Source organism: Trichogramma pretiosum, unplaced genomic scaffold, assembly GCF_000599845.2.
Source record: "Trichogramma pretiosum strain Unisexual culture from Peru unplaced genomic scaffold, Tpre_2.0 scaffold38, whole genome shotgun sequence".
In the NCBI taxonomy this organism is placed as follows: Eukaryota; Metazoa; Arthropoda; class Insecta; order Hymenoptera; family Trichogrammatidae; genus Trichogramma; species Trichogramma pretiosum.
Genome location: NW_019641677.1, coordinates 957,339 through 984,513, shown reverse-complemented (window position 1 = coordinate 984,513; position 27,175 = coordinate 957,339). Strand labels below are relative to the sequence as shown.

At 41.9% G+C, this 27,175-nt stretch overlaps 5 protein-coding genes across 5 annotated transcripts; 2 read left to right on the top strand and 3 right to left on the bottom strand.

Annotated features, from left to right (window-relative positions):
* Positions 1–2,510: 2,510 nt before the first annotated feature.
* Positions 2,511–7,785, bottom strand: LOC106650638 (proline-rich extensin-like protein EPR1). The gene is made up of 4 exons (XM_023460753.1): positions 7,654–7,785; positions 5,932–6,080; positions 3,680–5,850; positions 2,511–3,637 (listed from the first exon to the last, which is right to left on the bottom strand). The coding sequence occupies exons 1-4, from the start codon at positions 7,783–7,785 to the stop codon at positions 2,511–2,513; spliced, it is 3,579 nt and encodes a 1,192-aa protein (XP_023316521.1).
* A 4,391-nt stretch (positions 7,786–12,176) lies between these two features.
* Positions 12,177–14,044, bottom strand: LOC111694066 (shematrin-like protein 1). The gene is made up of 3 exons (XM_023460762.1): positions 13,909–14,044; positions 12,654–12,855; positions 12,177–12,578 (listed from the first exon to the last, which is right to left on the bottom strand). Exons 1-3 carry the CDS (start codon positions 13,924–13,926, stop codon positions 12,541–12,543), a joined length of 258 nt encoding a protein of 85 aa, XP_023316530.1. The 5' UTR covers positions 13,927–14,044; the 3' UTR covers positions 12,177–12,540.
* Positions 14,045–17,084: 3,040 nt separating this feature from the next.
* Positions 17,085–20,099, bottom strand: LOC106650639 (glycine-rich cell wall structural protein-like). The gene is made up of 5 exons (XM_014368777.1): positions 20,082–20,099; positions 19,554–19,626; positions 18,520–19,067; positions 17,999–18,438; positions 17,085–17,610 (listed from the first exon to the last, which is right to left on the bottom strand). The coding sequence occupies exons 1-5, from the start codon at positions 20,097–20,099 to the stop codon at positions 17,085–17,087; spliced, it is 1,605 nt and encodes a 534-aa protein (XP_014224263.1).
* A 1,538-nt stretch (positions 20,100–21,637) lies between these two features.
* On the top strand, positions 21,638–23,256 carry LOC106650640 (zinc finger protein OZF-like). Its single transcript, XM_014368778.1, has 3 exons — positions 21,638–21,789; positions 21,861–21,975; positions 22,051–23,256. The coding sequence occupies exons 1-3, from the start codon at positions 21,761–21,763 to the stop codon at positions 23,254–23,256; spliced, it is 1,350 nt and encodes a 449-aa protein (XP_014224264.1). The 5' UTR covers positions 21,638–21,760.
* A 1,917-nt stretch (positions 23,257–25,173) lies between these two features.
* LOC106650641 lies at positions 25,174–26,718 on the top strand. The gene has a single exon (XM_014368779.1). It carries the CDS (start codon positions 25,174–25,176, stop codon positions 26,716–26,718), a length of 1,545 nt encoding a protein of 514 aa, XP_014224265.1.
* The last annotated feature ends 457 nt before the right edge of the window (positions 26,719–27,175 follow it).

Sequence of the window (27,175 nt, the reverse complement as noted above, 5' to 3'; positions counted from 1 at the left end):
GTCATTTAAATTAAATTTGTCGATTCGTATTTAATACTATTATCGTTAATGTTTGTACTTAAAAATGAATTCATTTACGTAACATTATTTATCAACAGTCTATTCAATTATAGAAATAAATAGCATAAGACCAGTTATTAACTTATCTATTTCCTAAAAATTAGATATCATTAAACCGTTCGTCTATAATTTATACAAATATTTTTACTTTGTCACTTGCAGGATTGCAGATAAAGGTACTCTCCATCTAGTGGTGAAAGCTCGAAGTAATACTGTCGTATATAAAGTGGTTAAAAACTGTTCTAATATTTTTTGAAATAATTAAACTGTAATTTTTGGGTCATTTAAAATGCACTTGATATTTGTAACATAATTTTAACTGAAAAATCGCCAAAAAACAAGCCCATTAATCATAACGAATTATTAAACGTTTCAAATTGTCATTTTTTGATCATAAAGTCAAGACTTAAATTTGATCATTTCTACAAATCTAGCTGCAAATTTCAAATGTACAATCACTCAAATCAATGAGCAAAAACCAATACATACCGACAATGTAAGTTCAATTACGGATCGCAAACATTTCTCTTTCTCTAAACGCGCATCAGTTTTTCCCCATCAATGGCAAAGCTAATAACAGCCGAGCTAAAAGTTCGCGGTCAATGCTCGTTTTAATCAGAGTGAGAGAGATGAGTTCTTTTTTTGAATTATCGCGGAGCAGTAGTATAGGAGGCAATTGGTTCACGCTCGAGTGCCAAATTCATGAAGCATAAATTAATACACACACACGCACATACACGCGAGCATTTCGCCTTTCTATCATAATACGCTAGCATATACCATATACATACAATTTTTATACACGGTAACGCGGCGCCCTATATTGTGCTGCATCACGTGTGCGTTTATACGTATGAACTCACGCTTGATTTCTCATGCGTGCAAAACTCTACGGATTCGGTGAAAAGTGTTAACTGTTTAGCGCTTTTGTTGCTCGACTTCGTATACGTACGTATGTGTGTGCGTGCGTGTGCGTAAAACTTTTTTCTCGAAATCGTCCGCGATTCTTTTCTTTTTATGTGTAACTGTTTTTTTTGTCGTCAATTCCGAGATCGCTGCGATTTCGTTAGAGGGTCGTGGTTGGAAAGGGGGGTTGAAACTCACCAAGAGAACCGCGACTACGACCATGATGCCGATGACGAATTTGCGCACGGTCGATCCATTGGTGTAATTGTTGTTGTAGTGACTGTGATCCGAGTACAGGCCGAGCTCCGACGTGCTGATGGCGGATCTACGCTCGGAGCTGTACATGTCCTTCAAAACGTCCGATTGCCGAAACGCGCTCTTGAAAAATTCAAACGATTTTCTTGGTTTTTTTTTTTTTTTGTTTATCGATCACCCATGAGAACGGACGTTAATTTTTCAATTTTCTTACCATTGACACTGGTTTGAATCACATAATTCTCATTAAACAAACATGTTACGAACGATCACTCGCTGCTGCTCGTTCTATCGTTGAAAGAAACTTCCGAGATCGGCCTCGATCGTATAAATATATTAGAAAAAGCGCGTATACTTTCTTTCTTTTAAAGCATATCGCTGCTGAATCGCAGAGCCGCGCGTGTATATATATTATATGAAAGAGTCCCGATGATGCCTCAGCAAAGCATCGTCTAATACTGAGCGCTAAACGCTTTTCGCCGCGCGAGAGAGTTTTCACTAACAATCCCACAATTGTAAATTAATACCCACATGCTCGAAGAAAAGAGAGAAAAAACAACAACAGCAGCAGCAACAGATTTTCTTTGTTGCCCGCGAAGACGGGGGAGGATCTCCCGATATCGTACGTAGCGCGCCGAGCGGCAGTGGCAGCGGAGAGGCGCAGCGCGCGTGGAGAGGCGTGAGAGTTCTGGACTACTTATCGCGCGGCGCTACATGTGTAGCGTAGAGAAGATATTAAGCTATACGAGTACCATCCTCTTTCTCTCTCGGGCTGAGAGAACATAGTGCGAAACAGTCGGTGCGTGTAATTCATTCGTCTGTCTCTAATTGCTCGTAAATGACAGATCTTATGGGCTTAACAAATTTAATATTTTCTAAGACGATGAGTGTTGAAGAGAGGTGAACAAACAAAACGTAAAAAGAGATTTGCATTTTAATAAAAAATATTTATTTATTCAATTTGATTATTCTTAATCAGTTTCGTCTATCATTAACAATTCATTCTTTGAACACAACACTGGCACGATTTTACAATCGTTGCCCATATAGCTAAGTAAATTGAGTATATAAAAACGTAGAAAAGCCTAGCAATCGTCTATATTTATTTCAAATATAATCCTAAGTTTGTTTACAAAAAAGAAAACACGTACGACTTGACACGGTCGTTCACAATTGTTCGTCGGTAATATTTTTTCATTTCATTTTTATTTTTTACAAAAATATCTAAAAGACTGTCGAGAAAACAATAAATTATTTATATATCACACTATTGTAGCGCGAAAGAGTCCTTAGAAGTCGAATGCAAGTTCTGGAATTGGATAGTTGTAGCCCGTGGTGGGTTTCTGTGTGCTAGGTGGGAGGGGGATGAGTGGCGCTGGTTTGCCGGTAACTGGCTTGTAAGTTACCTCGACGCGTGGAGTGGATGTGTAGACAACTGGTGGTAGTGGTGGGGCCGTTACCGTGGGGTAAACGGGCCTTGCGGTGGATGGTGGCAAGTACGCGGGTGGACGAACTGGAGCATTGGTAGCTGGAGTTCTGGGTGGCAGGTAGGAAGTTGGACGGGGTGTTGTGACGGTGGTCTTTGGTGGCAAGTAAGTTTGTTTTTGAGTGACAACTGGTGGCACATAAGGAGCGCGAGTGGTTACTGGTGGCACGTAGGGTGCGCGTGTGGTTACTGGTGGTACGTAAGGAGCACGTGTAGTTACTGGTGGCACGTAAGGTGCACGTGTAGTTACTGGTGGCACGTAAGGTGCACGTGTGGTTACTGGTGGCACGTAAGGTGCACGTGTGGTTACTGGTGGCACGTAAGGAGCACGTGTTGTTACTGGACCCGGTGGCAAGTATGTGTATGATGGCCTTTTAGTTGTGGTTGGCAGTTCAATCTTGGGATAAGTGTAAGGTTTTTGGGTGGTTGTTGTGTAAACGTATCTGGTAGTTTGTGGTGGAACATAAGTAGCTGGAGCTCTAGTTGTTTGTGGTGGAACGTATCTGGGTGCTTGAGTTGTTACTGCTGGTGGAATATAAGTGGCTGGAGCTCTGGTTGTTTGCGGTGGAACGTACCTTGGAGCTTGAGTTGTTGGTGGAACGTATGTAGCTGGAGCTCTGGTTGTTTGTGGTGGAACATACCTTGGAGCTTGAGTGGTTGGTGGAACGTATGTAGCTGGAGCTCTGGTTGTTTGTGGTGGAACATACCTTGGAGCTTGAGTGGTTGGTTTTGGGGTAGTGACTGGTGGGAAAGTAAGTCTTTCCTGAGGAGTTGGATAAGTGTAACCAGTTGTCTGTGGTGGCACATATTTAGGAGCTTGGGTAGTTTGGGGTGGAACGTATTTAGGAGCTTGAGTAGTTTGTGGTGGAACATACTTTGGTGGAGCTCGGGTGGTTTGTGGTGGAACGTATGTAGCTGGAGCTCTGGTTGCTTGTGGAGGAACATACCTTGGAGCTTGGGTGGTAGGTTGGCGGGTAGTTACTGGAGGGAAAGTGAATATTTCCTTAGGTGTTGGGTATGTGTAACCAGTTGTCTGTGGTGGCACATATTTAGGAGCTTGAGTAGTTTGTGGTGGAACGTATTTAGGTGGAGCTCTGGTAGTTTGTGGAGGAACATACCTTGGAGCTTGGGTGGTAGGTTGACGGGTAGTTACTGGTGGGAAAGTGATTCTTTCCTGGGGTGTTGGGTAAGTGTAACCAGTTGTTTGTGGTGGCACATATTTTGGAGTTTGAGTGGTTTGTGGTGGAACATATTTAGGAGCTTGAGTAGTTTGTGGTGGAACATACTTTGGTGGAGCTCGGGTAGTTTGTGGTGGAACGTATGTAGCTGGAGCTCTGGTTGTTTGTGGAGGAACATACCTTGGAGCTTGAGTGGTAGGTTGGCGGGTAGTTACGGGTGGGAAAGTGAATATTTCCTTTGGTGTTGGATAATTGTAACCAGTTGTCTGTGGTGGAACGTATTTAGGAGCTTCAGTAGTTTGTGGTGGTACATACTTTGGTGGAGCTCTGGTTGTTTGAGGAGGAACATACCTTGGAGCTTGAGTGGTAGGTTGACGGGTAGTCACTGGTGGGAAAGTGATTCTTTCCTGAGGTGTTGGATAAGTGTAACCAGTTGTCTGTGGTGGCACGTATTTAGGAGCTTGAGTAGTTTGTGGTGGTACATATTTTGGTGGAGCTCTGGTTGTTTGAGGAGGAACATACCTTGGAGCTTGAGTAGTAGGTTGACGGGTAGTTACGGGTGGGAAAGTGAATATTTCCTTAGGTGTTGGATAAGTGTAACCAGTTGTCTGTGGTGGCACGTATTTAGGAGCTTGAGTAGTTTGTGGTGGTACATACTTTGGTGGAGCTCTGGTTGTTTGAGGAGGAACATACCTTGGAGCTTGAGTGGTAGGTTGACGGGTAGTCACTGGTGGGAAAGTGATTCTTTCCTGGGGTGTTGGATAAGTATAACCAGTTGTCTGTGGTGGTACGTATCTAGGAGCTTGAGTGGTAGGGGATACTGGTGGAATGTAGATAGGCTTACGTGTGGTGACTGGTGGCACGTATGGCTTTTCAGTAGTTGTAGTCTTGACGACAGGTGGGAACTCAACTTTTGGTTTTTCATAATAGTAACCTTCCTTTTCTGTCACAACTTTAGCAGGTGCACGGGTGGTTGATGGTGGCACGTACTGCTTTTGTGTAGTTGATGGTGGAATGTAGACTGGCTTTTGAGTAGTTGTAGTACTGACTACTACTGGGAATTCTACTTTTGGTTTTTCGTAATAGTAACCTTCCTTTTCTGTCACAACTTTAGCTGGTGCTCGCGTAGTTACTGGTGCTACGTAGATTGGCTTGAATGTCGTGGTAGTACTGACTGTTGGGAATTTCACTTCCGGTTTTTCGTAGTAGTAAGCATCCTTTTCCTTTGGAACGACCTTAGGTGCTTGGGTAGTTGATGGTGGCACATAGACGTATGGCTTTTTGGTAGTGGTAGTACTGAAGACTGGTGGGAATTTTACTTCTGGTTTTTCGTAGTAGTAACCGTCCTTTTCTTTCGGTACCACTTTAGGTGCTTGGGTAGTTGATGGTGGTACATAAACGTATGGCTTTTGGGTAGTGGTAGAGCTGACTACAACTGGGAATTTCACTTCCGGTTTCTCGTAGTAGTAAGCGTCCTTTTCTTTCGGTACCACTTTAGGTGCTTGGGTAGTTGATGGTGGCACATAAACGTATGGCTTTTGGGTAGTGGTAGAGCTGACTACAACTGGGAATTTCACTTCCGGTTTCTCGTAGTAGTAAGCATCTTTTTCCTTTGGAACAACTTTGGGTGCCTGAGTAGTCGACGGTGGCACATAAACGTATGGCTTCTGAGTAGTCGTAGTGCTTACTACGGCTGGGAACTTGACACTTGGTTTTTCGTAATAGTAAGCATCTTTTTCAACCGATGGATATTGATTTCCTGGTTGTGGGTAGTTGTATCCAGTCTCTTCAATTGCATTGTTTTTGCTTGGAGCTGGTGTAGTTACAGGCTTGCGTGGTTTTTTCGTGAACTCAAACGCTGGTACGGTGTATTCATAAGAATCCTCCGACAACGGCTGTGGTTCGGAGTACGGTTTGAACGAAGAAGTTTGTACCTGAGGTGGTCTTGTACCTCTGTTTGGTTTCCTAATGAATTAAAATATTGATTATAATATCTACTTTTAAAAATTGATTAAAAGCTCCTAAGAGTTATTGAAAATAACTTACTGTCTTTCTGGGAAGGGTTTTTGTGGTTTTTCGTAGTTATAACCCTCATGGTCCTCCAATGTGTTGTCGAAGTCGTAGGCTCTTACGCTTCTCTGGGCATTGCCCACAGCGATAACTGCCACGAAGGTGGCAGTCAATAAGAGCTTCCACTGAAAAATCAAGTTTATGATTAAATTGTTTTGTTAAAATGTCAAAATTTAATCTTTTAATAAACGCATTAAATGAAATAAAGCTACTTTAATATTGCAAAATGGGCTGTTTTAGTTTTTGATAACATTGTATTGAAATTAATTAAAGAGAATAAATTATCATACATCACATGTGAGTTTTAACGTATCTGAATGTTTAAAAATAGCTAAATATTGAAATCGACATTCTGAAATAATCTTTCATTCAATTTTTGCATGAAATAAAGAAACGATTCGCTCGAAATTGCGAAATAAAGGATAAATTAAACTTTATACATTTTTTATTTTAATTTAAGTATTGAAGCTACGCGTCTTTGCCTCCAGGCAAAATTGTACATTATTCTTCGATTTTGCAATTTCAATATTCGCGTCAATTCTGAGTTTTAGAATCAATTTTCAAGGGTAAATATTAAATTTTCGAAATTCCATTACGAGCACTCACGCATACGTCTTGAACCTACACGTTACCGAGCGCGTGTGTTTCTTACCTACTTTTTCAGCGTAACTCGATTATCACATTTTCATTACTGTTAATAATGTTATGTCACGAAATGAGCTTATGAGCTTATTTTTTCTATACGCATTGCTTTTGCAAATTCTTTTTAAATACTCTCTATTTGTCAAAAATTCATTTTCACTCTATTTCGCCGAACCTTTTGTTTTTGTTACTATATATTTTATAGAATTTATATTATGTTATAAATTTTCTTTGCGCAAGTGCAAAATGATATTTTGCTATGGAAGATGAATATTAGGTTGTCGACGATACATCGCGGCTCAAATTCAATATTACGAAAGATTTGAATAAATTAATTATAAATCATGAATTCATTAAGTTTATATCTGTACGTATAGAAATTTCGAAAGGAGACGGGGAATATTTGAATCATTATCTCATGCTGGCGCTGAAATTATAATATTCGCAAAGATATTCGATGAATTTTTGCCGTGACTTAGTACTTATAATTCTATATCTAAATCGTCGTTTATCCCCCCATTAAAATTAGGAAACTTCATCTACCACTTTTCTGCATATCATTTACTTACTTTTCACTTCCTGACGAAGCTACAGAGTACTTCGAAGGTCAGTGCAAATAATCCGTAGGATTTATTATTTTTACGATGATTTAATGTCAATTTAACGAGAGAGTGAGAGATAAACGAAAATCCACCCGCACCTTATTGATACAACGCGCGTTAAGAAAATTTACGGGCCCATTAAAACATCCACACGGGTGTGATAAATTTGCGATCGCGCAATAGTTTCATAATTTCACCGGAGTGTCATTAACGAGTCATATTCTCGAAGACCTCTCGTTCGCACACGCGTAAATTGTATTTACAAAAGCCTAATTACGGTCGATAATGTAATAAGTCGCCGGTTAACCCGTTATAACTCTCGATCATGTGGCTAAGCAAGGCAAAAAAAGAGTCGTGTCGCGCCCACTACTTCTCAACGGTAAACGCCGATGACAAATCGGCTGTACCTCAACGAGCCCGCGATATCGTAATTATTCGCGATGAAATTTATCGCCGTGGCGATCAGTATGAGGCCCAGAAAGTAGTAAAAGCACCAGAGCACGAAGAGCGTCTGGACGATCAAGATGCACAGCGTTATCATTCTCTTGGCGTTCGTGAGATCGTCGACGGGATGACTCCTGGTCATTGCACGCCCACGCTCGGCACTATTTTTCTTTTTTTTTCTTTTTTTATTATAATTATTGTTATTTTATCGATGTACAAACGAGCGAGCGAGCGTATTATCGTAATAACCACTCGAAGAGATGAAAGTCAAGAGATGCACGAGACGAGTAAATAAAACAAACGCCACGATTGCGAAAACGACGACTTTAGGATGTAGCAAGTGCTCTATAGGTAATGAGGAGCTTCCTCAAACAAGCCGTATACACATCGAACGTCATACGTAAGGAAAATTCGCCCATCCGCACATAATAATAATGTAACATGCAAATGTCGTTATCGCACTTTATTATATTGTCACTTTGGCTCGGTCGACGATGTAGCATATACAATGGCTTTAATTATGGGTAGCGGTACTTTCTCATCTGCCTGCGACGTCGCCGTCTCTCTCTCTCTCTACGCCTAACGTTTCGCTTGTTTATCACACTTTCATCTCTTTCTCTCGCGCGGATTCTGCTGCGTGCGTCTCCCGACGCTACCGCGGTGCTTCTTTTCTAATATACCGCGAAAGTAACGGTGGCACTTTTAGCGGGCAAATTAACGAGAGTTTATCGTAACTACGTGTAATTATAAAAATTCGTCGATTCGTTTTCGAGACAGAGAGAGAGAGAGTAAAATCCACACTATATACGTATATGTTATCGTCAACGCACGCACTTGTGAGACAGAGTCCAAAAACCGACTAATGCAATCGGACGACACACACACACTGCAGCTACTTACCATGATTGGCCTGCGTTGAGTTTGACACTTAAACAACTTTTGACGTTATTGTCTTATTTTTTTTTTCTTTCTAATAGCCGGTCCACCGATTCAGTAGACGCGCACTATTGACACATTTGAAACACGACGACGACGACGCGGCACGACGTCCTCGGGACGAACGGACGGACAGCGGAACGCGCAGCCTGTCTCTCGCTCGCGACGAGAGCTTTTGAACTTGTGCGTGAACTCGCGAGTTTGACCATTTATAGGATTCGCTCGATTGACGATATTCGCGCGCGGATTTTGTAAGTGTGTGTGCGTGTATACACGAGATGACGGCCGATGATGCGCGCGAAGAGAGGAATATATCGGTAGTAGGAGGAGGAGGGGAAACCGCCCGTGTGTATATGCGATATATAGTAGTAGCTCGCGGTCCACAACGGCGGCAGCGGTGGCGGCGACGGAGATGGACGATCATCGATGTACCTGTGTGTTCGTATACACACACAGACACATACATAGGCGAGGCACACCTGCGAACATCGTCGCGGTGGTAACTGCTGTAGCTGAGAGGAGAAGAAGATGGCCCGCGAGAAGGGAGGAGAAATGATGAAGATGAGGATTCGCGAGAAGGACGCAGCTTACACGATATACGTTTGGCCAATTGGCAGCACACTTGTTTGATGCGCTGCGGCATGTATACCGATCTCGATCGGATGGGTACATAATTTTTCTCTCTCTCTCTCTCTCTCTCTCTCTCTCTCGAGGTTAAGGGAGCGCTTCAAGATCAGGGAGAGCTGATCACGATCGAAGAGTGACCGTGAGGAGTCGCGATGCAGAGATCGGTTAAAAATCGATCTCTATATACCGATCTGCAGTCGTTTGTCAATCGGATACGTATCGTATATAATGTAACCGATTTAAATTTTCGAAGGGGGTAGGAGAGAATCAAGGTGTGCGAAATGTACATAAGCTTCGATTTTATCCTCGGAATAACCCAAAAAAAATTAATTCGCACACGTATACAGTATTATTCCTTGAAAGTGAAAAAATTCCTACTTTATTCGACTATTATAATTGCATTTTTATGCCTCGTTTTATTATATATACGAGAAGTAGGCTTAGTCATCGGGCCAAAAGTTATTTTAGCCTCATCGACATCCGTTTTGTGAAACGATTATACGGCGAGTCTTGTATATGCTCAAAACGCGCGCCAATTTTCCAAACGACTCTTTGTGGCGCTCGAGTAATTATCGCTCGCGCTCAAGTTTCATTGTCTATATAACTCGAGTCTTAGGGATCGCCGCGTGCGGATCTCCACGAAAAACCGGTGTATGAATCTCGCGCAGGTTCTTCGCCGATAATCCTCGTTGCGCTGCGTTATTGTACATACACTGCAACCACCATACGATACGAGCGGCGACCGTGACTTCCTTCGGCTCTGCACATGCGGCTCTCGGCTTGCGATATTATAATCTCGTTGTCGAGGTATATGATGCACATTATGTACACGATGGCGAAAAAAAGTATCATCCACGCGCGCGCGAGCGGCCAAAAGGAGAACGAGGATCGAGACAGAGCTCGTTCCTGCACGGGGAAGAATCTCGTCGAAGAACGAGAAATAAAAAATAATATAAAAATAAAATTGGCGAGAAAGAGAGAAAAAAAAATATATATTTCGAACGCGATCGTCCTTTTTTGAAACTTGATTTGTCGTCCTTGAATGTGTGTGCGTCTCTCGGTGAATCTTTTAATTCAAACCCGGCGAGCGCGGAATCCGCGGCAGTAGATTGTGCGATACACATTTTGGTAATATAACTTCGGTTTTTTATTATAAAACTTACGAATTGCGTCATAAATTCTCGTAGCAGCTCCTTCGTTCGCTTCTTCGTTCTTTTTTTATCTATAAAAACCTTTCACGCGCAAAATTTTTACATAATATCGTGTCTATTATGTAGCGGCCGAAAATTGACTATATCGAAGATCGACGTTATTGTAATTTTTCTTCAATAAACTTAGGAAATATCCGAAAAAGGAGCGAGACGTATAACCAGCTCATATCTTTATCTTCGTTTGTTTTCTCTGCCTGTGTGTAGGCTCGCGGACGAAGGAGGTTTGCCAACTTGTACTTTCTTGAAAACGAGGAAAAAAAAAAAATTGAAATGACCGCAAGGTCGTTCGGTCGCCTCATTATCATATTATTATAGTCGTTCGTACGGATGCGCAAACTTTTTATCATTGTAATCATCGTTCATTTAGCCTAGTTATGATCCCATGGTATAATACCTTTGAAAAGTCGAACGGATGAGTCTTGAAGAACATACTTACGTTCTCGTTATTTTGCCCGCAATTATTAAATTGAAAAAAAAAAAAAAAACAAAATCATTAAATTCGATAATCGGTACCAAAAATACAATTTCGACTAGGTTATTTATGCGATTCACGTTTATTGATTCTCACGATCGACAATGACGTTATCATTCAATATTTACGTCAATGAAAAAAAGAAAAAAATTAACATTTATTATTTTTTCAATCTCGAGAACTAGTTCAACGTTTAACGCGTGCGCCTCGCCGAGGAGCGTAATCGTTGGTCTTCAGCAGCAGCAGCAGCAGCGAGAGGATCTTACTTTATAATTAGATAATCGTGTGGCGCTAAAATTCACTTTCTAAAGCGCAATTGAAGCGACTGCGGGCGCATCTCTCATTATATGTACGAGCAGTTCGCACGCACGCGTTTCGCGATAAGAGCGAGTTTTTCCAGCGCTTGGTAGTACCTCGTTACTGCTCGGGTGCCGAATGCTCGTCTCGTGCGATCACCGAAAATACCCAAAACGTCGAGACGTTTATTCGATATTAAAAAAAAAAGATAATAATGATTGAATGTAAGCCCGTTTGAAATTGAACATTATATCTTTAATTCGGGCTTCCAATATGAATCCACGAGCAGTCGCTGCAACGCGAAGATACACACACACACACACACGGTGTGTATATTTAATATATATAGGCGCGCGCAACCTTGAACGTTTTATTTCTTCGAAATGTTCCCGGCAAGGACGTTGGGATGCCGTCGCATAACTACATTCAAAACGCATTTCATACGACACATACAGAGAGAGAGAGAGACTCGGAGCTCATCATCATCATCGTCGTCGTCTTTCGGCTTTACAGAATATATCCCGGCCGCGCGCTGAATATTTAAACGCGATTGATGGGCGGTAAACATATAACGAAATTCAATGATTTTTCTCCTTGTTTAGCAATGCGCGTTAATTAATTATGGATTTTTTTTCTCTCTATCTCTCTCTCGCTCTATCTATCTCGTGCCGAGGCATATATGTTGACACTGGCCGCGAGCAGCAGGCCACGAAATATCCGTAATTCATCAAAAAAAAGAAAAAGAAGAAGAAGATGATGAAGAATCCGTGAAAAAAGAAAGCTTAGCCTCTCGCGTATACGATGGGTTTCGTTATCCGCGCGGCCGACTAAATGCAATTAACGCTCGCACACGGGGTCACCGCCGTAATACCATAAATACGCATAAATAAATTATATGTAATGTCAATAATGTACAACGAATATGAAATATTTTTAACGAGAATTGTATACTTTTTATATGTTTATTTATTTTTTTGTTTTCTTTTTTTTTCGTGTGAAATCTTCATGGATATTTTATAAAAACTTGCGTAGAGTATAAAAAAAAAAAGAACGAAGAGGCAAAGGACAGACAGAGGAGGAGAAGGTGCACTTCGATCAGATAAAAAAAATTGGAGAGCTGGATAATTCACAGACGGACAGAGGTCTGCGATCGTCTCGAACTGATCTTGATCTTCGAGCCAATTCGTTCGAATCGAAGTTCGTACAATTGTGCCGACGATAACATAATATTACACACATTCATGCGTACAAAAACACACGTAAGAGCGTAGCGTAGCGCGTTCGGACTGCAGCCGGAACCGTGTTAGGCTTGATTATGCATAGTACGGTGGGGTCCTGATGAATTTTTCAACGATTAGTAGTAATGGCCGTAGTAGCCGTAGTACGGGAAACCTGTGCAGAGAAAAAAAATAAACGTGTCTCAATACGGTGCTGAAAATTCGAGTTGAGTTAATGTTTTTTTTTTACCGTAACCGTAACCGTAGTACGGGTATCTGTAGCCGTAGTAGCCGTAGTACGGATAGCCGCCGTAGAGTCCGTAGCCGCCGTAGCCGAGCCCACCGTAGCCGAGTCCGCCGTAGCCGAAGCCGCCGTAGTAGCCGAGGCCGTAGTAGCCCGGCTTAGCCGAGACCAGCGAGGCGAGAGCGACGACCAGCAGGAATGCCAAGAACTGCGAGTGAGAAAAAAATCGGCTTATGCATCGGTATCGATCGTTTGTGAAATAAACGTTATAAGCCGCGACCGTTTAACGCGTTCGATCGGGACAAACGATCGACGCCGTTTTTCAATCACGAAGCGCGCGTTTGATTTATCGATTATTATTTAGCAATAAACGTCCGAGACTCGAGAAGCTGTCTTTGTTCGCGTGGATCTTATTGGCATTTATTCATCTTCTTTTTTTTTTGCATTGAATTTAGCAAATACGCGACTATGTAAGGATAGTAGAAAGTCACGAGCGCGCGCGCGCGCAATGTGTATTACACGATTTTGCTCAATTAATTAAGAGGATTAATTTCTGGAATTGGAAATTACAAAAATTGTTCGATTTATTAATCGAACCGATCGAGAAACGATGACGAGAGTAGCAGTGTGAAAATGAAATATCGAGCTCGTTTCAAAAGATCTCTATACAGCTGACCTGGTGGAATGTGCTCGACGCGAATAATAATCGATTGAACGGAAAATGACTATTTAAAAAGGCATACTATCATTGATCAATTATTTTTGGCGATTTTTCAGTTACAATTGTGTTAGAAATATTTAGCGCCCTTCGAATGACTTGAAAAGTGGCAATTCAACTGTTTCACAAAAATTAGATCAGTTTTTAACAGTTTAAAGTTTGATACAACTGCTTTAAGCGTCCACCACTAGATGGCGAGTATCTTTGTCTGTAAATCTGCTAGTGGGTAGCTAAAAGTATTTATATAAATAAGAAGCAATCTAAAGAAGCAAACTTGAAAGTAATTGGAGATACATCATCATTGCCCAAAAACTAACCATAAAATATTGAGCATTACTGTAAGAGGGTGAATACTTTGTAAATTTGCCACGAAAGTTTTGTAACACTGTTTTTTTATAAAATAAAATTGTTTAATTCATTCCAATTGACAATCACAATAAATAAGTATTCAATTCATAACAAAACTGGTTGATCGATCTACGTCACGAGTTGCACGATTTCTTTCACGATGAAGTTAGTCTCGATAAAAATGCCGATACTCACCATCTTCGATGAAGCCATTGCGTCTAATTATTCAAAGCTCGTCGAACGAAAAAACAAAAGAAGCGAAGTCGAAGCAGAAGAACGAACGATCTTCGTAGCTACTGTGCGAGAGAGTGTCGATGCGATGCAGCTTGCAGCGAGCTCGGGACTTTTCTAACCCCGAGCCAAGCTCGGTAACTGCGTTATAAAGGTTTTGCCGCGAAAACGAGTGAATCCGTGCATTGTGTGCATCCGCGTCGTTGTCTATCGTTGCAATCATCGATACCGTCCATCGTCCACCCCCTCTCGATACTTTTCTTCGTCTTCGTTCGTCGGCTCTCTTTTCTTCTTCTTTTTTTCTTCTGTGAGCAAGTGCGCGCGCGCGTTCGCGTCCTCGTACACATAATTCTCCTCGATAATAATAAGTTGCATTGTGCCTCGTGCGTTGTGTGGCACATGCGACAAGAGGCACATACACACACACACACACACACACGTATACATAATATATCATTGTGAAACGAGCTCAGCGGCGTCGGCGGCGGCGATATCGGCGATGCATAGAGAGAGAGAAAAAAAAAAAAGAAGAAGAGGAAAAAGAGTAGGACAAGTTCACACCGCTGCACTTGACGCCCGAATATGTACGCCGATGTGCATTGCAAATCGAACGGCGCGTGTCCCGTATGAGCAGCGATACGTGGCCACGCCCTTGTCTTCGAGCCTGTGTGTGACATCTGTAATCAGCGCGTCTTGCGACATACGATATTAATACGTATACGCATCTATGATTAGCTCGAGAGACGAAAGATTAATTCATCGGTCGAGGATCGATTCCTATATAGTGCCTAATCGCTGCTCTGTGGTATATACGTCTAATTAGTTCGACTACTGGCACGGATTTACAGCGCGGATAATGATACTAATCGACCGATTCCTTCGTCGCTTCTGTACCACCTAAATGTATATACTTTTTTTTCTATATCTATCCTTCGGAGTCGTATATATTATGATCGATCGCGATGAACTCGTTGATGAATTATCATTGTTACACGCCTCGAAGAAAGGATGAGTCGTGCGCGCGAGCAGCAGCAACAACAACAACAACAACAACAACAAAAAACACCATGTTTCTTCAGTAGCGAGTATCATACAAGTATAATAATACACGTATACAATAGCTCACGGTATCGCTTCTTCTCCACGACGCGCGAGCTCTCAAATCGCCGGATGTACTACTGCTGTACGCCGGACTCATTGACATTCCAATTTGTGACTTATATAATGGATCATTTTTTTATTTTTATGTAACTGTATGCGTGTGAGTGTGTACGCATATCGAACGATTGTTTTCTCCTTCGCTCGCGTTCCCATAACGTCTTATGGCGAGCGAGTATTATCGTCGTTGTTGGATTGTACATGGATGCGTGTGGTTTACTTGGTAAAAATTATGTGTAACGTTGATCGATGGACCGATGGCCAAAAATGTTGACCGTTTGGAATGTTTTGAAGTACGTTACAATTATTCTGTTACAATTATGTTACAATGATTGAGGGCATTTTAAATGACCCGAGGATGTCATTTGATCGTTTCAAACATTTCAACCAGTTTTCAATCACTTTAAGCATTTACCGCTAGATGGCGAGTATCTTGAGTCTGTAAATCCGCAAGTGACAAAGTAAAAGTAATTGTATAAGTCAGAGTTGAAAGAATTGAAAGAATACATATGCGTCTCTCTCATATCAAAAAGACATTTTACATTAGTCAAAAACTACCCACGATCGTTGATCATTTCTCCCAGGATCGAAATCGATTCAATCGCATTGGCCCTCGCGAGCAAAACATTATTCGCCTTACATCTCTTCTCCCTGGGATTAATGCCTTTTTTTGTTATTAGTACTGCATTTTAACGGTGACCTCTTGGCTCATCCGCGCGAATGAAAGAAAGGAAAAACGCGCAATATTTTACAGCGGGTGAGAATATAAAATTAGCTTTACGCGCATCCAAATACGCGAAGCATCGATTTCATTTGGGGCCGCTCTTCGTAATATAACGCGCGCAAAAGCTCGTCCTTGCCGCGCGTCGAATCAGGTCACACACATACTCGACGGTAATATACGCGATATCGCTTAAAAATAAAGAAAAAAAAAGAAGAAGAAGAAGGAATTAAATACGTATGGTACACGTATTATTCGCAAATTTCACGCATTCGCGACGAATGCGTCAGTGTCCCGCGAGCGCGTCGAGACGAAATAAAAAAAAAAAAAGGAAAAATAAAAGAAGAAGTTCATCGAACAAGCGCTGCTGTATGTACGTCGGTCGACGCTCGCGCGTGTCCCGAGCGAGCAGCCAAAAAATTACCCATGTGCGTATACTTTTAATATACCTGTTCGCGTCGCGACGCGTCAATAAAGGCAATTTGGCAAACACTTCACGCGCTTCGTTTCGATTCGAGCTCGAGCTCGATCTATAAGTGCGTGCGTTCGCGTGCACGGTAGATCGGTGAAAAGAAACAACGAGAGCCATTATGCAACGCGCGGGAGGAGCTCTGCTTAGCGCAGTGTTGCTACGACGATTGCGACATATCGCATATACAAGACGATCGATTCTCATACCTGTGTAGAGCCGTGTGCGACACGAACTGTCGCTTGCACGCACACATCCGTATACATATACCTCGGCGATGCGCATTCGCGCACGCACCCACGCGATCTCGTTATAGTAGCAGCGTCTCGCTTAAATTAATCGTCGTTATATGCAAAGTTTATGTACATCGATACGGCAGCTTCTTGTTCTGTATTATACATCGTGGCTTTCTCGCTGCATAAATATTTCGATCGCTGCAGCTGTATATCGTGGGTTCGTTCATCGATGATTTGCTGCGTCCGAGTGCGTGAATGAATTGTGTGCTGCGGTTGATCGATCGATCGTCGAACGATGTATTGATTTATTGACTTTTATGACCACTGGATTGTGCGAGGAGCTCTTTTGACGTGGACTTTGACGTTTTACGAGTTAATCATTTATGCATCAAAAGAAAGGATTGAAAGGCCATTGAGTTTTTAAAACGTATTTTTATTTATGGTAAAAAGGCTAAAAGTACAAAACGTAGCGATTAAACGTAGTAAGTACAAAGTGTATAATGTCAAATTACACAAAAAAACAATTATGGGCCCGAACTGCTGTCTAATCGTCGAGCTACTTCTCCTCCGCCGTCGTCGTCTCTTCCTCCTCGCCAGCAGCGACGTTGACCGTCGTGACCACCGACCCCGCCTCGGTCATCCTCTTGAGCTCGGAATTTTCCGTGCTCTCGTCCACCTGCTGCGGCAGCTCCTGATCGATCTGCTCGTCCTTGGTGCTGGCCGATCTCAGGGTCGAGTCGCCGTCGTCGAAATTGGAGCTACCGCCACCGTTGAAATTTCCACCACCGCCGCCGCCGCCGCCGCTACTACCACCGCGAATTATGCCCGGATAGAAGTCGTTGTTGAAGCCGCCGCCCTGGTAATTCGGCTGGCCGGAGAAGCCGAATCGATTGTTATTGAAGCCTACACCGCCGCCGAAGGGACCTCCGGGCCCGTCGAAGCCCTGTCCATTGAAGCCGTTAAAGTTTTGCGGATAGGCCCCGGCACCGGTTCCGAACGCACCGCCGGCACCCGGACCGAAGCCGTTGAAGTACGGATTGTTGATGCCGCCGCCGCCCAGACCACCTCCGAGACCGTCGGGTCTACACATACACCGGGGATAATTAAAAGAAGAAAAAGTTTATAATAACGATTCCGAGCCGAGGCATTAAATTTTATCGAGATGCTTTTCCTTTGATTTACGCGCGGGTGTGCATTAGCCGATTTCGTTTTTAATCGGAGCAACGAGCCGCTCGTTGATTGTATATATACGTGTCAGTGTCTATGCTATTATATATCGTATATAAGTCATTAGCGGCCGAGCGTGAAATGCTGTTTTCCTCGGCTCTCAATGCGCAATAAAATCGTATCGAGATACTCCGAGCAAAATTAGCTGCAGATATCTCGCACGCGTGTAAGCTTTTTTTTTTTTATACTTTTGTTCATCTCGATCTATTGTAACTTTCATCGCTCGGCTCTGTGTTTATATACCTCAAGCCATTGACATCGCCAGCACCAGCAGCACCACTAGCTCCGTTGACTCCGGGTCTACCGTTGTTGTTGAAATTATTATTGATAAATCGCCCATCGTCGTTGCCGTTACCCAACTGGCCCTGCGATCTATAGGGCGGGCCGCTGCTGAAGGGTATGTCGTTGAACGAGTTGTAGAATCGCTGATCGAAATTGACCCCCGGGTTGCCCTGATTGAAGAAGTTCTGCCGGAAGTCCAGTGGGAATTGAGAATTGCCGTTGTTGCCGAAGTTGCCGCCGCCGCCGTTGCCGTTGTTGAAGTTGTTGTTGTCGGGGAACGAGGGTCCCCCAGCTTGGAAGGGACGCGAATTCTGGGCGCTGGATTTCGAGTCGCCCGAGCCGCCGTTCTCGATGCTCTCCAGGGTATTGACGCTTTTGTTACCCTCGCCGTTGTTGTTGTTATTGTTATTGTTGGCAGACTATTAAAAAAATACGTCATAAAAACTCATAAAAAAATCAAGCTATAATCTTTCGATTGTTACCTTAACGTTGCTGTTGTTCGCGTTGCCGTTGGTCAGCTTCGACGACTTCTGGCCCTGGACATTGGGCCCAGCGGCTCCATTGGAAGCAGCACCCCCGCCGTTACCACCGGCACCGAAGCCGTTGAACTGTCCCTGATTCGGACCACCACCACCGGGTCGCTGGAAGAAACGAGGGTCGAACGGAAATCCGTTCTGGAGTCCCCCCGGGCCGAAGCCGTTGTTCTGCGGGCCGAACTGGCGCTGATCGAAGTAAGGATTGCGGAATTGAAAGCCGGCCCCCTGGTGGAACGGGAAATTACCGCCGCCACCGCCTCCGCCGTGGAATTGAGGGAAGGGTAGCGGGCCACCGGCGATATTTTGAGGCGATCTCGAGATCGGCCCGTTGGCTTGATTGACGTTGTTGTTGTTCGATTGATCCTGCTCGTTTATTTGACCGTCTGCCTGACGTCGAGTCTTTTCCGTCGAGCTGCCGTCGGCTTGCAAGCTCTTCTCCAGCGGGCCGCTCAGGGTGCCGATCGTGTGGGCCAGCAGAGCCAACGTCTCCGAGGCTGCGATGCCAGAAAAAAAAATAGGCAACGATGGATCGTTTATAAATCGGTATAATTTAGCAATTGAACGAGTGACCGAATGAGCATGAGAGCGGCTATTACATTGTTATGCAAATGCGTATACGTACATGTGCGTATCATTATTTTTCCTTCTTTCTCTCTTTAGCGACGCGCGGTAATCTATGTTATTAACGTTTTCCGACTCGTGTAACTGCGACGATGTTAAAGTACGCATTTTTAGAGACATTAATAATTAGCCGCCCTCGAAGCCGCTTCTTCGCTTTTTCCAAGCGCTTCGGCGGCTGTACGACGCGTTTGGCAATTAATTCGTATAAAGAGATTTCATTGACGAGCGGAATTATACGTTGCTGAATATGCAGGTGCTGCGCGCTCGACTGCGCAGCTCATTCATGGTTCGTGCTTTCTTGAAATTGCTCATCATAATTTCAAAATTTTTATTTCAATTCGTTTAATTCGTATACTTACGAGCGTTTGACTTTACGGCGAGGGCGTTAACGCTCGCGACGAGGCCGATCCATGCAACGCAGCTGAGAAGCGTCTGGGGGTGAAAAAAGAACGACATAATTGATTTACAAAAATTGACCCACATTCTCATATTTTTCATGCAGTATGTTTAGAATTGATTCGTTATGCTAATAAGAAGCTAACAATATTGGTGTGTAAACTCTTGTGCGGATGCAACGGTAATTCTCCGAGACGAATTCGATCAACGCTATTTGCCATTAGCAAATAATTATCGCGTCACGTAAAACAAACTCTCTGAAAAAATTGCGTGGTCGTTAGGAAAAATTTAGTATTAGAGTTTATTCGCGCGACTCTACTTGTTTGCTTTTACACCCACGTAAACATACAATCAAATATCCTAATTGGAATCAATCGATTCATCCACTAATCTCAAAGTATCTCAAAGTAAGTATAGCACACGCACCCAAACCAAAACCTCGATCCTACATCCTCGTATCAAAATCAAGAAAAATCGTATTTCAAACTTACGTGCGTCCTGTGGTGCATCTTGGGTACTATTCATAAAAGAACTAAGTTGCGCGCCAGCCGAACCAATGACATTTATATATGACTTTCTCTCTGTGTGTGTGCACTCGCCTACTACCGCGCGGCTATGGCTCTCTCGTGTCAATTGTCATCGTCCATCCGTGTTGCAGTCATATTTATGCCTTCTGTGTTTCTTCTGTTGTTTTTTTTTTCCTCCTTTTTTTTTGCCTTTGTCGTCGTATTAGCCGTGCATGGCGTGAGCGCGCGCGGGGTATAACGACATATATATTATACATGCATGCGTGTACACGCGGTCGAAGCTATCATATACGTAAAGGTATACATACATCGTGCATACATAAGTGCGAGGGAGGGGGCGTAAAAGTGCATATACGTACGGCGAGCGGTTACGTCGCTTCGTCGTTGCGTCTTCAGGCGGCGGCGGCAGGAATCGCGCACGCTTGCGGCTATTGCGTCGCGACATAGACGCGTCCCATGGCATGACTCGTGTATTAGTGTATCACTCGGTCGCGTGTGTATATACTGTATACAGTCCTTTAGCCACACGATATATATCACAACGGGCGAGAGAGGTGCTAATTTTTTCGTACATCGTCGTTCGTTCTCTTTACACTGGGAAATATGTACCAGGCTTCGATGTGACATTCGATGCTTTATTGTATGATTGAAATATTAGCTTGGGCCAGAATAGTTCGAATGTATATTTTACATCGAACTTGAATCGCTCGACACGATCGAAATACCGTTGGATCCGATCACGAGACACGATAATTATTCGTACATAATGTATCAATTTCAAATTTATACAAAGTTATACTTGCTCGAATTATTTAGTATATTTTCATTCATCGAGCTGGCCATAGATCAAAGTGTCGAAAAGAAACGAGTTAGAAATATTTCCTATTCGACGAACAAATATGCAGTGCAATTTAAAATATCGTCTCGAGCAGGATATTTCCGCGTTAATTAGACAATGGTTTCTTATAAAATACATGTCAATGGCTGCATGAAGATTCATTCAAAGAAAACGAAACGAAAAATGGTTAAATATATACCTTACGAAAAATTGTTTACCACTTGCGAGTTTGCAATACTCCATCTGTTGATAGAATCAAAAAGCTCATAATCAGATATGGCAACTTTGATTTCCATAAATGCGTGTATCCAACGAGTTAAAGATCGTTTTGTTCAGGGATGCGACGTTAGAATATGATCAATAATATTTCAAGGAAATTTCAAAATTAACAAAACACAATTATCTTATATTCAAAAATTAAGCGACGTCTAGAACAAAAAGATGCAGATAGAAACAAGCCATTTTGTCATGTTCTTGTTATTTTCTGTACAATTTTTTTCTCACATGCGTATACTTGTAATGGCTCCAAATTTGAGATTTAAAAATATCGAATACAATTCTTAGCTATTATACGCACGCGTCGTGTGTACCTCGTCTACTGATAAATTTTCTACCACCTTGACTTCATCTGCTGGTATCAACTCTGTTCAATATTTGTAAACACTGCGAGCGCTCGGGATTGTTCAGTTCTTCCGTTTGCTCACGTTAGCTCGTCGACCTTTAGATTTCATGATCTGTAATACTAATTACTTTTCATTGCATTGGATTTATAGGAAAGTAGTCGAGTGGGTTTATATTTAAAAAAATGGAGTCTAGTGTCAACTATGTGGTCAAGTAATTGTCTTTGTGAAAATCAATGTAACAAGATAAGAAAGTTAGTTTTTTCATTTCATTCATATTTTCAGAGTAAAAGAAGAACCTCAAGATATGTGCTATAACGAAATTGATGATAGCGGAAAGAAAAATCAAGCAGCTGATACTAAAAATTTGCGATATCTCAGATGTGAACAAAAAAACACCGTAAGTTAATTGATTACTGTGAATTCACTTATCATTTTTTAACAAAACTTATTCGAGACTTGAATTTTATAACAGATTCATACACTTGAAGAACCCGAAGGAATTAATGGATTTCAACCTAACCAAGAAATTAAAGTAGAGTTCGAATGCAAAGATGTGAAGCCGAACGTGAATTTATCAATACCCAATCAAGCGGGCGGAGGAATTCATGAAAATCAACCTAACCAAGAAATCAAAATAGAATTAGAGTGCAAAGATATGAAGCCCAATGTGAGTGTGTTGGTAACCGATGAAATACAATCACCGTCGATTAAAGTAGAAACCGAGAGAATAGTAAAATTTACCGACAGCAAACTGAAAAGAGAAAATATGAAAATGCACACTCCAGTAAATGAAAGTAAACAATCTACCGAATGTGAGGCATGTTTCAAAAAATTTAATACTAAAGCAGCTCTGAAAAAGCATACTAATTCGGTGCATAATCGTATTGCAAAGCCATGTTACATTTGTGGAAAAGCTTTTAAAACGAAAAATTATATGAAAAGACATATTGATTCGGTGCACAATAATTTAAAGTCTTACCACTGTGATACATGTGGAAAATCATTTACACAAAAATATACTCTGAAAAGACATAATGATTCGGTGCACAATAATTCAAAGTCTTACCACTGTGATACATGTGGAAAGTCATTTACACAAAAATTTACTCTGAAAAGTCATACTGATTCGGTGCATAATAAGATCACTCACGCATGTGATACATGTGGCAAGATATTTTCACAAAAAGATACTCTCAGGAAACATGTCAAAGCGTTGCATGGTTATAATAATACTCCTACTTGCGATTTATGTAAAAAGACATTTGCACGAATGTATAATCTTAGATTTCATATGGATTCAGTGCATAATAAGATAATAACTCACCCATGTGACACGTGCGGCAAGATATTTTCACGAAAAGATCATCTGAAAAGCCACGTGGATTCGGTACATAATAAGATAACTCACCCATGTAATACGTGCGGCAAGACATTTTCACGAAAAAATAAACGGAAAATTCATATAGATTTTGTGCATAAAAAGATCAATTACTCGTGTGAAATGTGTGGAAATGCATTTAAAATGAAGAGCGATCTGAACATACATATTGATTCAGTACATAATGGTATCAAACATCCATGTCACATCTGTAGAAAATCATTTACACAAAAGCGTAATCTCAAAGCCCATATTGATTCAGTGCATAATGATCGGAAATATTACAATTGCTATGTATAAGGAAATATTTCATTCTTAAAAATCTCTTATTTTCATAAAATTCTAATCTAAATATCGATATTGTGGAAAATTATTGTCAAGAAAAATATATTTAAAAAAAAACATATTGTTTTGGTCCACAGAAGAATACACATTACGTGACATTTTCAAGAAAAAAGCTGTAATGGTAAAAAATACCTTAAAACTTAAACTGATCATAACAATATAAATTAACCATAATAATATAGGGAATATTATAATAATGTACATTTTCAAGAGATTTTTGAAATATATATTAATCATAAAGTTAATATCAAGTCATTGATCAATTTTATTTAATTTTAATTTGATTTACTTCGAATAAAATTATTTTTATAGCTGTACGTTCTAAATGATGAAATTTGGTCAAACCTAAGGTATATAAAAAGAACGTTAGCAAAGAGCTCCCTCCTGATGATATGATTACATTCCTATATTTAAAGTTTAAAATAGAAAATAGAGGACAACGTCTCATTTAATTACCAAATATGTAATTTTTAGTCGCGCGAATCGCGTGAGATGTAATGGACCCATAGTTACTCATTAAACCTGATTTATTAGATTCGAAAGACACGCTTAGTTCTATCGAAACTTGTTATCCCGATCGAACGGACCAAACTGTAAATCGCTCGCTCGGAAGCAACCTTGCCATATACATACATTTTTACAAGCACACATAACTCAAGAAAGCGAAACACTTGGGAAGTGGCGCACGCCTCCAATATACATAATACAATGTGCGAACGGTTAATAACCGAGACGTTTTGTTTGATACATCGCGATCGTTTGGATCAGTTTTCTCTGCGCCGATGATAATAATGATGATGATGCATCGCGAGGTAGATTTATACGCCGGAACTGCAACGCGCGGTAACAGATATGTGAATTTTCTCGACGATTTCTTGGTAATTGATAATAAATGTAAATTGATTGTAATTGCATAATACATGGTGTTTTCGTTTTTTTCCTTAGTTGACTCATTTACATCCATTTTTTTTGTATCAATTTTAAATATATATTTTTATCGCATAAAGTTTGACCCAGTTTACGAAAATAGCTTTTTTTATTCCGAATCAAGCTTATTCACCGAGCGACAATTTAAAGGGAGCAAAATACGTATATTCGTATGTAAAAAAAAATTCCAATAAATTGAGAAATTAAAACTAGCCCCGCGGTACGAGACGAATTAATTACGCATTCGTCATCTGCAAACCGCGAACAATTTATTTGTTTGTTTACACTCGTCTGCGATACTTTATATATGATACAAAACTGTCGCGCGCGAAAAAGCCCACACACATAAAGATATATCGTTTGATCTTGAGACCGATCGCGTTCGCCGTTTAACCATCGGATCGACGCGTGGCCCATTAAAAAAAAGGCGTAAAACGTAATAGCGTTGACAATAGTATACCATTGGCGGATTTTGATTATACTTTTTTTTTGTACATAATGAGAGAGAAGAAAAGCCGAAGCTCCCGCGTGGACGAGCGGGAGGAGATTACCAAGAAAGATATGATGGGCAAAATAAAAATAACATGTTTTGATAACCTCTCGCTAATAATAGCTCGAGACGCGCACAGTCGTCAGAAAATTTTCTAGCGCAAAAAGATCGCGCTAAGTGAACTTTCTATTAATTTTTCAATTTGAAACGTGCGGCACTAATAACTATACATTTCTTGCGTGTGTTCGGCGTCCCAAAATAAGCCGGTAAAACTACTTCCACTGATAATCTAATGTATCCGTAACGAATATCAGTCATTTTTGGCCCGTCAGTCGCCCGCTAGAATCGCTCACGAGCGTACGTACATCCCGCGATATACAATTATGAACGCTCAAATACGAGCAGAGTAGTGTGAATAAATTAGTGCAAAAAAAAAAAAGAAATAAAGTATAAAGATGAGCGAAATTACAGCAGCAGCTCTGATTATTCCGAAATTCAACGGTGATTTCGAAAATTGGATCGAATTTCGCGATAAGTTCGCGGAGCTGGTCGACGGCGACTCGGGCCTGTCCGGCGTACAGAAATTTACATTTCTGGAATACTCGTTGACCGGTGGGCCAGCAGCGCAGCTGATCGATTCGCTAGAAATCAGCGGAGCGAATTACGCAACGCTCTGGAAAAGAGTCGGCGACGAGTACGGCGACCCGAGCGAGGCGAGACGTTATCACGTAGCGAAACTGTTCGACTCGGAACGATTGCGCGAGGACGATTGCTCGGCCGGCGATTTGCGCCGACTGATCGACGAGTTCGCCGGTCGCGTGGCCGCGCTGAAGAGGCTGCAGGTGCCCACCGAAACCTGGGATCCGCTGCTGGTGCATTTGCTGAGCTCGAAGTTGCCGCCGAGGATCGAGAAGAGATGGAAATTGAAGTTTTTTCTTTCGAGCAGGGCCGAGAAGCTGACGGAGATGATCGAGTTTTTAGAGGGCGAGTACAAGTATTTGAAGAGAAGAGACGGCAAAAAAGATCTGAATCGAAGAGTCGATGACATGGAAGTGCAGCGTTTCGCCGCAGAAGGAGTGAACCATTGCCCGGTATGTTGTTACGGCAATCAAGGTAATTGGGACAAGTGCAAAACATTCTGTGAAATTTCGTGTCCAGGACGCGTCAAGTTGGTAAATGAGCTCGAATATTGCCTGAATTCTTTGGCGCCGAAGCATCGGGAAATTTTCGACAAGTACCGCGAAGAAAATCACGATCACGAGCTTCTGCGCTTGAGTAAACTGCAGCTGAAAGCCGTCGATATAAAAGATAATCGTGCGGACGGCTTTTCGAATTTTCAAACTCATTATCCGCTGCGAGCTACGGTTCGGGCCTACGCGGAGGACACTGAAGGCAAGAGTCGGAGCTTTCGAGCTTTTTTGGGAACCGGAGACGAACTTAACTTGATGAGCAAGAAGCTCTGCGATCTATTAGGGCATCCGTTGCATCCACCCTCCAAGAAATTTTCAAAATTGACCAATATCCTCGAAGAAAAGAAGAGAGCTATATTGGGGTATACCGAGGTAAAGGTAAAATCGAGAGTCGGAAATTTCGAGTCGTCGATGTGGTTCGTGGTCGTCGACGAGCTGGACTGTAAAGAGTACCCAGAGCCGAGCTTACGACTCGGCGACATAAGCATCCCGCGAGTCGTCACACTCGCGGATCCGCACTTCGATCGCCCCGAGCCCGTGGACGTCGTCTTCGGCGCGACCTCCTTCGGTGGTTTGCTCGAGCAAGGACACGCTGACACGGGCGATCCCGACCAGCCGATCTGGCAGGAGACGGTTTTCGGCTGGATAGCGGCGGGCAACGTGCGAGTGATCGACAACGACTCGCCGAAAATAGAATGGGAATACTTGAAAAATCCCAAGTCCTCGGATCGTCAAGAGACATTTTTTAAGAAATGTAAGAGGATACTAGATATCGATAGAGGCAGAAATGAACAAAAAATGACGATTTGAAATTTTTTTAAATAAACAACTATGTGTTGTTTTCTTTTTGACGATTTTTTTCTTGCAATTATGCTAGAAATATTGAGCTTCTTTTAAATATCCTCAAAGCGACAATTTAACTGTTTCAAAAAATCGATACCTGTTGCAATCACTTTGATTACGTTAATACCACCTCAGGACTCTGCCGCTAGATGGCGAATACCTACGTCTGTAAATCTGCAAGTGATAAAATGAAAATAAGTGTATAAGTTATTAAATTGGACAAAACAAAATTACAAGCTAATTATTTGGATCTGTTTTATTGTACATTAATGTTCAAAAAAAAATTTCCTGCACGAACTTTTCGTTATTTTCAATTCGAATCGTCGTCGTTTTTCCTCTGCTCGAGTGTTCCAAACGAGCAAGTTCGAATATAGATCGAGCGAGACTACTCCCACTAACTGCTCTCGATCTCACTGGTGTATTT